The sequence below is a fragment of the Cyprinus carpio genome, chromosome B23 (assembly GCF_018340385.1).
Source record: "Cyprinus carpio isolate SPL01 chromosome B23, ASM1834038v1, whole genome shotgun sequence".
Lineage (NCBI taxonomy): Eukaryota > Metazoa > Chordata > Actinopteri > Cypriniformes > Cyprinidae > Cyprinus > Cyprinus carpio.
In genome coordinates, this window is record NC_056619.1 from 6,798,616 (window position 1) to 6,810,593 (window position 11,978).

The following is an 11,978-nucleotide window of genomic DNA, read 5'->3' on the forward strand; positions in this document are numbered from 1 at the left end:
GGCAAGTTGTAGCATGACACTGTCCCTTTAAGGCCCGAGGAGCTTCGCCACAGTGGGTCAATTCACTAGCTTCTCTTGGGCGTGATGCCAGTTGTTGGGAAGGCTGTCAAAGAGAGCAGGCCAGCCAGGAGATCCATTAGTCTAGACTGCCATAATCAGGCAGGGGAGAGGGGTATAGAGGACAGAGCTGGACCCCTCGGGTCAGGAGGAGATGTATGCCAGGCCACTGAACTCTAACACCCTACTTCAGGGGCCAGTTGCATAAACTTAGTGTAAAAACCATGCATAAACCATGTTAAGACTGTGTCTTAAGAACTAGTTTGACCAACTAGCAGTTGTCAAGGGGAAATCAATCTTACTTTTCCAATACAAATAAGACCAATCTACCTTTTCATAACTGAATTTAAAAAGTCATGACCAGTCTTAAAGATAAAAAAATTAGATGACTAACTTTTTAAGACTAGTCTAAACAGTTTATGCAACCGGCCCCTTGGGCTCATAATTAAAGCTACAGGTTAAGGATGCAGTCGTGTTTTCAGCACTTGGCAGCCAGCCCACATACTCGTGAGTATAGGGACAGGAAATGGAGAGGTTCAATTAGTCCACGCTTTAGATGGAGCTCTTGATGCATGGGAGGCCCTCAAAGTGCACACATACATTTAAACATTACTTATTATTAAAAGTTGTGTTAATTTATTGTGTGGGGTCAATATAAAGTGAAAACATTTTTTTTAAGGGTAAATGTACTGTATTAATTAACATGCATAATTTTATAATGCATACATTATGCTGGCCAATGATAGAAAAGTGCTTCAGTTTGCACTATAATGTTGTGTCATATTTAAAATATATTAGAATTATAGCTTGAATGAACTGACTTTATCAGCACTACATCAAATGCTGCAATACTTCTCCCTCTTGTGGCATATATTGGTAACTACATACAGAAGAAATAAGATAAAATAAAATAAAACAAAGCTATACACATGAACCTGATCCTGTACACAAATAAAAGATACATTTGCTAGTGTTTTTGCAAGAATTATGATAATTATAATATATGATAATTACAAGAATTATGATTTAAACATGCTGTTTATTATTGTTTATACATGATCATTTGCGATTCTACACGAGGCCTACACAAACAAAAAGTGGTGTAGAAAAATTTTCATGCAGAAATAGCTTGTAAATTTCACAAACAATTATAAACAACACATGCTAAATTTTGAGAAAAAAAAAACATGGTATTTTTTAGTAATCTTTAAAAAAAGTAATTAATAATTTTTTTATTATATTATAAGTGGCATTTCTGGACATTATTTAAAATATTTAGGATTTATTATTGTACTATTACAAAGCTATTTTTAAATAGGTGTTTTTTTTTATTTCTTGAAATGCACATTGCTTTATTTATTTCATATCTGTATGACATACTGACTCCTACAATAGTGTAAACGATTATAAATAATACAATTATCAGGACAAAATAAAAAAAATAAATCAATAAATAAATCACTGTCATGCTATAATGTGACATAAATCAATGGCTTTTATGAATTTAATGATAATGTATTTTGCTACTGTATATACCTGTATTAAATTAATACAGCATTATTTTAATGATATGTACCTATGTGTGAGCTTTATGCAGCAAATCCCCCAAAGAGACATGTGGCTCCCCTCTAATTCTGATGACAATCCTATTAAATCTTCCAGTGGGGCTTTGCAGGTGGATGGGTTAGACCTCCAGTGACTGGTTTTGTAATGGTTTGTCTCCTATTGACAGATGGCACACTAAAGCTAAATGCATGCTGGGAAACAGCATCTTATTCGCCTTTTAAGACGACCAGTAAAACCCAACCTGTATGTTTTCAAGTGCAAAAGACATAGGCAACACATAGAATGTATTATAGGCCACAGAACTGAAAGAAAACAAGAGAAGGAGGAAAAAAGTAGTTAATAATTATCAGTTGTAATTTTGATGCATGCTTTGATACTTTGAGATTTTTTTTTGGATTCAACTGACTGATTGAGCTTTGGAGATTTTATTCAAGAAGAATTGGGAGGTTTTGCGATCTTCACTTGATGCCTCTGCAGAAAGAGATCTTACAGGAGGTTTGGACAGAAAACAGGTGAGCAGTACTTTACTGCAAATATTGTAATAAATGCAGCTGCTTTGCTAATAATGCTGATTTATATCTTAGCCTTCCTAACAATGACTCCAAAAGGTCAGTACAGGTGAGTTATACATCAAGCGTACAGTGTGTTTGTGTAAGTTTGTGCATGTCTCAATCTGTCTCCATTCAGGTGCAAGTCTGCTTTAATGTGGGTCGAAAAGTCTGAGAGCACACTTTTTTTCCCCATTTAAACTCCCAATAAATAACATTTTTGGATAAATTAAATAAATAAAAAATAAATTAATTCTCAGAAAATAAGCTACAAAACTAACTGGGTCAGTACCTTTTCAAAAGGTGTATCTCTCAAAAGGTGTAAGTCCTAGTATGTATCTTTGAGGTATACCATTTGGGGGTCAGTAAGGTACCTTTTAACATTTGTACCTAACACTTTCACACACAAAAAAGTACAAAAGCTGCTTATGGAGGTACTGATAAGTACACTTCAGCTACTAATATGTAACTTTGAGGTACTACTAATAAGGTACTTTCAAAAGTGTACTACACCATTTTTTATCTGAGAGCGTAATAAAGGAGACTTATTTTTGCAGTCGTGTTAATTGTACCACTTGAGTTGTTTTGGTTGTTCCTGAGGCAGATGGGCTTTACACTGAATCCTATTATCAAGTTCTCTGGACTAAACTAGCCTTCATAATCAGCCACACTGATGCTCTCAGCACACTCTCATATAAACACACATGACAGCTTCATCTGCTCTCCTCTCTGGACTTTTACTATTGAACCGATGTCATCTCAATAACCATGTCTTCAGAGAAGGTACATCTTAGCTGTCGTGTCTTAGAGCTGAAAAGAGCTTCTAGTTTCTAAACTAAGTTATACTAGTCTTAAATCAATATAAAATGTGATGTTTTAGGCAGTAAATGTACCAGGCATACATACTGTAGCTCTGTGATCTAGAACAAGCCTGGGTTTGTCAAATGAAGTTAATGCAAGTCTGTTTGATTGATTGGGGTTTTGTGTCAACACTCGTGTCTATTTGTTCTTTGGCAGGACATGACATCCAGTAGGTTGTGATTTACATAGTTCTCAAGAGCCTTAAAACCAGTTTATCTGCCAATATGTATATTTTAAGATGGCAGGGAACAATCCACCTTAAAGATGCATTCTGCCTCATTGCCTCAAGATCTTATCCATGAATCTATATTTTATTAATCTATCCATAACCTAGCATATTTCCTTAAAGGAAAGCCATTTAATTTAAATTTGTCAATATTTTATACCAACTTTAGTGTGAGGAATGCTGTAATACAATACATTTGGGCACTGGATTAAAAAAGCCAAGGGAGCATTTAGCCTTTCAGATAGATATAGTTCATAGTCTAGGCATTGTGTAATATCTTGATTGACTGAATTGACTCTTTGATCATCAAACTGATTGTGTTTTCATGTCAGCAGGATTTAGAAAGGATTTAGAAAAGGAAAGCACTGCTTTCCTAATATTGGCAGCAACTGGACTGAGTTGGTTCCTAGATGGTTCCTGGTACCTCTTTATTGGTTAAAATGCCCGGTTAAAATTAAAGTAATAAATCCAAATTTTAAGAATGTAATAAATAATTTAATATTTAACTAATAAAATAAGCTATACAATTATTTTAGAATGTCAAACATTTTTTAGAAAATAATTTTAACAAATCTTTTTTTTTTTTTTTTTTTTTTTGTCATTGAAAGTACAGGCTTTTGAACAGATTTCCATGTTTGATATTTTTAAATGTCTGTTTTCCAAAAACAGGAAATATTTTTTGCATCTGTTTCCTTTTCCCTGTTTAACCATAAAGGGAGGAGAAAATGAGAAAGAATATGTCAGAGAGGGGTTGATCAAGGCCACTGGAGCATGGCACTGAAACTCACTGACCCAAAAGAGGAGACATAGCTGAAATTATGAAAAGTGCTTAAACATTAACTCTAATTAAAAACTAGCCAGTCAATATTTCTCAGCCAGCCAAGCAGATGCTTTTGGATGCTTCTGTAATACAGAATCTCACTTGAATCTACTGTGGCTAACGGTCTATGGAGGGGGTTTCCATAATGCTAAGCAAGTAAAATCGCCATGGCGGCAGTAATCAAGGATCCCACTGTCTTTGCTCTTTGTTAAAGCGAGGTCTATAAATACTCATTTAAGATCAGAACTAATCAGATTATATGCTCCCCACTCCGTTCAGTACGGAAGCAGGCTGTGTAAGAATTAGACTTTCTCCATATCCTTAACCTAGCCTGGCCTCCCTCTGCGTTCTGTACATAAAGAGGTCACGTCTTAAACCAGTGTGCCACATCCAGTCAAACAGATTTAACCTCCTTTGTTTGAGCAGTGTTTAAATGTACAGAAAATTTGAACTGATTTTTTGCCTTGAGAAAGGTGTAAACATGATCCTTACATTGCAAAGATGCATTGTGAAATGTATGACTTATAAAAAGTTGCTTACATAATAGACCCGCGTTTTAAGTCATGCACTTTTCTAATGTATTCTGTACATCATTTTGCTTGCTTTCATTGATGTGTGGCAATGGGTAAGTTCGAAACATCTGCTTAAATTTGCACAACCATCACAAAAATGTACAAAGAAAACCTTGAAATGTGAATGCCATTCATTGTCTTCATTTACAGTGTAGAAGACAAAAAAGAAGAAGCCGGAGGCAGATTCTGGAAAGGCCAATGGAGCTGAAGCCAAACCCAAAAAGAGCAAAGCTAAAAAGAGTGAAGAGTTGTCAGGCGAAGAGGACAGTACGCCCTCAAAGAGTCAGTCTGATGCATCTCAAACATGCAATTGACAACTGTAGGGACTGCATCTTATAGGATTCGGATTATTTAGATGCTACTTAAGAAATGAAATAAACAGTGGTTACATAGACATTGAATCAAGTTTGCGCTCAGAGACACATACAGTGGCTACACATCATTGCATTAGATTACAGAAAGCAATCCATGTCAGAAAAATTAGTTTGTCAGTTTTGAAATGGATGTTAGTTCTCAGTTAATTCGATGAACTACACCTGGGGTTACTCAGCTCGGACATGTTGATCAGTCAAAGATCATCAGTCAAGTGTCAAACAGTCAAAGTGCACTGCCATTCAGACATGTGTTGTGCTTAGAGTCAGAACACGTTTGGGGCCAGTGTCTTACTGTAATGCTAAAACAAATGTTACTTTTTTATTTCTCAGCAGAGAACAAACCGGTAAAGAAAAAGAAAACCGAGAAGGACAAAGAAGAGGCAACAGAGAAGAACATAAAAAAGAAGCTCAAGAGTACTCCTAAGAAGAAGAAAGGTACAAGGTTTTTTAATAGTCAACTGGGACAAATAAATATTTTACTAAACATGAAAATCAGTGGTTCTGTAGGGTTGAAGCAATGCTGGAGCCTAACCAGCAACTTGAGTCATACACAGGCATTTTTTCATTTAATACTGCATGAAATATTTTAAACTGGAAAGTTGATAGAAGATACTGTACAGTGTCTCACTCACCCAATCATTGGATAAAAGTGAAAAATGTATGAATCCTGAACACTACTCAAACTTGAATCATTATGAAGTTATTAGTAATGTTTCAGTCATTCTATCTTCCTCAGGATTACCGTAAAATTCTACATTTAAAAATGCCAAATGTGACAAGTGTAAGTTTGTTATGCTTTGGGAATTGATTGGATCGCTATACAACAGGCTGTTGGAGGGGAGCTGAAAGGAAAATTTCAAATTATGTCTAAAAACCTGTAGAAATCTGCTTGCATTCTCAATTATTGTATTGGGAGTTGACTTATTTTAAATTTGATTTCTTTTTCTTTTCTTTTGCATTTTGCACCAAAATTGCAATGTGACTAATGAGTGTGCACAACACTGATTGGCTGATGGCACCACAAGAACACAAACAGTCACAAACCTTACTAGCAGCTATAGTGCAGGGTTTTAAAAGCTATAGTGCAGGCTTTTGAGAGCCCTTCAGTAAGAAAACATTACCTTCTACAAACTATACAATGACGATATATTGCCAATATATACATGTTTCTTGCAAAAAAATTGCCAGCCAAGGACCCTTTTACAATCAGATGGTGTAGTTACGACATCCACCAGCAGGGGCTAATGAAGCTATGATAACCAGCACTACCCAAGACATCTTAGTGACTTAAAGGAATAGTTCATCCCAAAATTAAACAGTTGTTGGCCCCAATTGACTTCCATAGTAGGGAAAAAAATAGATTTTCATTTTGGGTTGAAATAATCCTTTATGTGAAAGAGGGATGTAATTTAAGAGGCAGATCACGTTTTTAATATATATATATATATATATATATATATATATATATATATATATATAATATATATATATATATATATATATATAAATGTAATTAACCCCTTGAAATTGGGCTTGCATAGACCACAAATCTGTGATATTTACCAGTTTGAGTTCTATTTCATTGCCTTGATAATTGATATGATTTGTCCTTCAACCCTGATGTCTTTTTAATCAGATTCCGATGATGAAGATGACGAGGATGACGAAGAGGAGACCTCACAGAAGAAAACTAAAAAGAAAACCACCAAAGAGAGCTCCCCTGCTGGCACCAAAGAAAAGAAATCAAAGGCCAAAGGTCAGCTGAGGGTATTCACACTTGAATGCATGCTAATGAGCGAGGCCAAGGTTCATTCTGAGCTCCGCTCCATTAGTTTCAACAGTCAAGCAGCATTTATGTTATTGTAAGAGTCACTTTGAACTTTGCTGGGGGGTTGGGAGTGTTTTCCAAGAGTTTTTGTGGTCCCTCAAAACAGAAATCCTGAAGCTTTCGTTTTTTTTGTTTGTTTTTCGCTCTCTGAGCCAATCACTTGAGGTATCGAGTCGGAGGAAACTGTTAGACAATGGCTTCAGTGTGTGTAACTCTTAATGTCGTTATGTACACATGCATGGGGGTTTGCTGCTCAGGAAGAGGATTAGCGCTAGATCTCGTGAGCTAAGAAGATTAGCCAGAACAATACGTGAGATCTTTCTTAAAGATCACCACTGCGCTTTATCTATGAGCTGGGGGACATTCATAGTGAATTTGACTCTTGATTTTAGTTAGGCTTTTAGGGATTCATTTGCTCGTCTTGTAAAGACTTGGCCTCATTTTTCCTGTTGTTAAAAGACAGATGGTGAACTCCTCAGGGGGTGTCTGATCAAGCCACACGGATAAGTGGAGGACCGTCTTCAACAGTTAGAAAACAATGTCCAGCTGCTAACTAATACGTTTTACCAGACGTTCAGCAAAGATCTAGATGAATGAAAACCTTCACAGACAACTCCTCAGGGGTGTGCATTCAGGTTTTATTTAACATTTGAGCAAGTTTAATGCACGATGAGCAAGTTTAACAATGATTGTGGGTGGAGAAAAGACTGAGATATTAGAACTAATGGCTCTCTGAGACCAAGCTGTTTTGACATTCAAGCTGTCCTCTATGTATTAAACCATTAGCAGCATCATTTCCATATTGAAAAAGACACTGCTCTTCAGCTGGAAGCTGTGCTGATTATCTGGAGCTGGCGCACCTGAATAACCCCAGGGAGTTCTGGGAACTGGTCCTAACATGACTATCACATAAGGACTCTCAGCTAAATACACTGTGAATGAACTCTAGCTTCAGTGACTCATACATCAACACTAGGTTTTGTTGTAGGCCGCCCACAATAGTGGAGAATACTGAGTTATCGAATCTAATTTTTAATCCAACATATTATCTCTGCAGAGGGTAAAGGTGAATCAGAAAGCAGAGGAAAGACAGCCAAGGCTAAAAAGGAGCCAGCTTCTATGTTTCAGATAAATGGAGATAAACCAGATTTTATCGCAAAAAAGAAAGGTAATTTCACTTTTCTTAAAAGTACACTGTACACTGATCATAGCTTTGCTAAAGACAACTAGATTGAAAATCTTATGAAGTCTGACAAATCAAAATAAAATAGAACTGATAAAAAATGCATAAAATATTAGGCAAATGTGCAGTCTACTGTAATTATGACTTCTCATTTCTGTAAAGTGAAACAAAAAATATATTATTTAAATGTTTACGTTTTTATACATAATGGTAGTATTATAATTTATGGTGATTTAATAATAATATTTAAAAAAATCCTGTCTGGATTAAGAAAAAAAAATGAAAATGAATATTGATGAAAAATAATCAATAATGAAAAATAGTAATTAATCCAATACACACACAAACACACATGTAAATAAATAAACTATTAAAAAAAATTGAAGTAGTGTAATATAATGCATGCTTGTTCACAGTGTTTTGAAGAATATTTATCACTAATAGTGTAATTGTTACATTTGTTGACTGAATCCTGTGCATCTGCTCCAGTCACCAAGTCTGACAGCGATGAGAGTGAGCCAGAGACTAAACCCAGCAAGAGCAAAAAGAAATCCACTGCCAACTCCACCTCCATGTTTCAGGCTGGAGGAGACAAAGACAAGAAAAAAGACAAGAGTAATAAGGACAAAGAGAAGAACAACAAGAAAAAGAGTAAGTGAAAGATTAAATGTAAACGCCCTCTTCGCACGGAAAACTTCAACTGCTTGTTTATAACATTTGGACAAAAGCTCAACAACTGTAAGCACATGTGCTTCCCCACAGCCAGGAACAGCACAACTCCTGCTGGACTTCCTTCATAGTTTGTTTATTGATTAATAACATTGTTATCTTCAGGATGCAGTAACATTATCCATGCTACTTCATACTGTCATTTTCAATTTCTGACAGAAATGTAATGGTGAAATGTAATTTTTTTTTTTTAAGTTGTAGACAAAGATTAAAGAATTATGTTTTACAAGAAAATACTATTTTAGTTTTTCTGCGTCAAAATGTCTCATTTATTTGTAATTGTGAAATTTACTAGCAATTTCTGAGTGAAAACTGTTTCTGCACCAACTTTTTCAGCTCTAGTACATAGTACATCAAACACTTTTATTTTAGATTTTCAAGGAAAAGTCCCTACAGTATATCACATTTCTTGTAGACAAAATAACTTTCATTTTGTTACACTGCTCATACAACAATATTATAACTTCTTGTTTAACATGCAGATGCTGCTAAATCTGATGAAAGTGATGATGAGGATACAGAAGTGCCTAGAAAGAAGAAAGGCAAAGGCAGGAAAAAGAAAAAGGTAAGACTAGTGTAAACCAAGCCAATGTCATCCTGAGGGAAAGAATATATAATCTGAACAGTATTATCTCTCTCGTGACAGGAGGAGGAGAGGCCTCCATCACCAGAGATTGAGTTTGATGACCTCGAGGAGTTTGTTCTTCAGCCTGCACCTCAGGGAACCACCATCAAGTGTAAAGTGACGCGAGACAAGCGCGGCATGGACAGAGGCTTCTACCCAACCTATTACCTCCATTTAGACAATGACAAGAAGGTGACTTGTTCTCACTTATGTGTTCGGACAATTCTGAAAGGTTTTCTAGTGAATGAAAGGGTAGTTTAACGCAAATTTGAGATCCCCTTCCACCCTATCCTGCAGGTTTTCCTATTGGCTGGTCGAAAAAGAAAAAAGAGTGCAACGTATATTTTTTTCATAGATGCCACTGACCTGTCTCGGGGCGGAGAAAATTTTATTGGAAAGTTGAGGTAACTTGCATGATATAAAATGTACCCAAACTAGTATGCATTATTGCTGAGCTATTGATTCTTCATTCTCTTCAGGTCCAATCTCATGGGTACCAAGTTTACAGTGTTTGACAACGGTCTCAACCCTGACCGTGCCCTCAGGGACATGTCTAACGCCCGGCAAGAGCTAGCGGCTATCATTTACGTGAGTGCTGACTTCCATTCCACATCAGTCATCCTGGAGGTTAGAAAATCTTTCCTGTGTAAAGTATAGACTGGTTTTTCTGTCCAGGAGACAAATGTGTTGGGGTTTAAAGGGCCCAGAAAAATGACTGTCATCATCCCAGGCATGGATGACGATAACGAGCGAGTGCCGATACGTCCACGAACGGTGAGTTTAGTTACTACTGCACTGTTATGTCTGACTGTGATATGCAACAACAAAGGCAAGCGAGTAAATTCAATACGTCCACGAACGGTGAGTTTAGTTACTAATGAACTGTTTTGTTTTACTTTGAATTCACTGCAGTTAATGGCTGATGTGAACATTAGTGGCCGTAAAACACCAACAACTTTTATTCCTTTTTACATAAATCATAATTATAAAAAATAATTACAGGGGCAGATTATCGATTAATATAGACTCATGGTCCTTACACAACACCGTGCTATGACCAGAGAACACTTTTACTTTGGTGGTTGATTTTTTTTATATGAATTTTTTTTTTTGTTTTCAGTTAGATATGTTTGTTTTTTTTTTTTTGTTTGGTTTGCTTGGTAGGTAGTGTGTTACAGCATTGCACTTTATATAAAACACTAAAGTATAAAACCTGTCAAAGGTGTCACAAGAAAATAGTTTGAAGATTTGGAGAAGCAAGTAAAAATGGCATGGTTGCTTTAGCAAATGCATTTTTATTTCACATTTTCCTCATGTTTGTTTTAGGGTTGGGTTTAGTGTATGTGGTAAGTTATTTTCAAACATGTTAACCTTTCTGAGCCATTTCACTCTATATGTGTCACAAAGCATTTTTTCAGTGAGCTTGGTTGCAAATTTTCAGTGGTGACTAAATGATTTTATTTGACACATATTACTTAAGGCAAGATTTGTTATTTTTATTTTGAACAGGGATATGTCTGTCTCTCAAAACCTAGCACACTAACATGATGTCTTCAATATACACGGCCCAAAACAACATTCCAACTGTAGCGAAATTTCATAAGTGACTTTGTTAAAAGAGAGCAAACCAAAGAACACTAAGTCCTGATTCAATATTGTAATAAAATTATATGTACGTATATATAAATTATTTCCTTCTTTTTCCTGTACACCATTTTTGCACTGAATAAATTGAAAATTAGAGATAGATAAAGCAAATTCGAGGATGGTTTTATGCTCTAAAGACATTTGTTTGTATTTGCAAAAAAATAAAGTATTATAGAATGTAGCATAGTTTTACTGCCTACCATTTGAGAAATTTTTACAGACCATAAAAACAATGTGTTTTTGCAATGAAGAAATGTGAGACATGGCCGTGGAATGAAAAGGCAACTTTAACTTCTACATTTAAATACAGTTCTGGCATGAAACTAGATGGCGCAATCTGATAGGTCTAACTCAAACTGACCTAATGACATCATTATCACATGGCACAGATGATTGGTTCTCTCCTGTATCGGTAGCCAATGAGCTCGCTGCTCAGCATTCAAATATATGACTAGGGCCTACCGTAGCAGTTGCAGCCTGCTTCAGAAAGCCTCCACCTTCCCCAGCTCCACCTGTTTAGATATGCTGAGGTGATTCATGTACGTTATGGGGGGTGAGGGTTATTTCATGTATCATATATTTGCAGCAGCAATATTTCTTACATGCTTACAGCAGCATGTTGTGGATGTATTGGCAGTAGCAAGTATCGGTACTTGCTCTACCGCAGCAGCAGCAGCGTAGCAGATCTATTCTGCCCAGACCAAATACATTAACATTGTCATGTACATTACCATGCCAATCCCTCCGAGAGGTGTCATGACAGAACTTCTTTTAACATAAGTGTTGCATTTTTAGAATAATGTGTCATTCGTGAGATGCTGCCAAAAAATGCAAGCACAATGCTTAGATGTGTGTATTTGCATAGAAAAACAATGGAAAAGAAGTGTATTGACATGCAAATCTGCATTCTATGCGAACGACCCTTAACTATCAGCTATTATC

General features: G+C 36.1%; 1 protein-coding gene across 4 annotated transcripts in view; it reads left to right on the forward strand.

Moving 5' to 3' along the window:
• Positions 1 to 1,382: 1,382 nt before the first annotated feature.
• The window catches only part of tulp1a (TUB like protein 1a), an 11,495-nt gene continuing 899 nt past the window's right edge, over positions 1,383 to 11,978 (forward strand). The window contains exons 1-12 of one of the 4 annotated variants that reach the window (XM_042751005.1): positions 1,383 to 2,135; positions 2,208 to 2,241; positions 4,806 to 4,932; positions 5,355 to 5,459; positions 6,661 to 6,780; positions 7,910 to 8,020; positions 8,525 to 8,686; positions 9,247 to 9,329; positions 9,411 to 9,581; positions 9,687 to 9,793; positions 9,869 to 9,977; positions 10,065 to 10,163. In XM_042751005.1, coding sequence (XP_042606939.1) covers positions 2,089 to 2,135; positions 2,208 to 2,241; positions 4,806 to 4,932; positions 5,355 to 5,459; positions 6,661 to 6,780; positions 7,910 to 8,020; positions 8,525 to 8,686; positions 9,247 to 9,329; positions 9,411 to 9,581; positions 9,687 to 9,793; positions 9,869 to 9,977; positions 10,065 to 10,163 — 1,275 coding nt within the window. In that variant the 5' untranslated portion in view covers positions 1,383 to 2,088. Of the gene's footprint in view, positions 2,136 to 2,207; positions 2,242 to 2,312; positions 2,955 to 4,805; positions 4,933 to 5,354; positions 5,460 to 6,660; positions 6,781 to 7,909; positions 8,021 to 8,512; positions 8,687 to 9,246; positions 9,330 to 9,410; positions 9,582 to 9,686; positions 9,794 to 9,868; positions 9,978 to 10,064; positions 10,164 to 11,978 lie in introns of those variants that run through there. The other 3 variants (XM_042751003.1, XM_042751004.1, XM_042751006.1) reach the window with 3 other exon arrangements.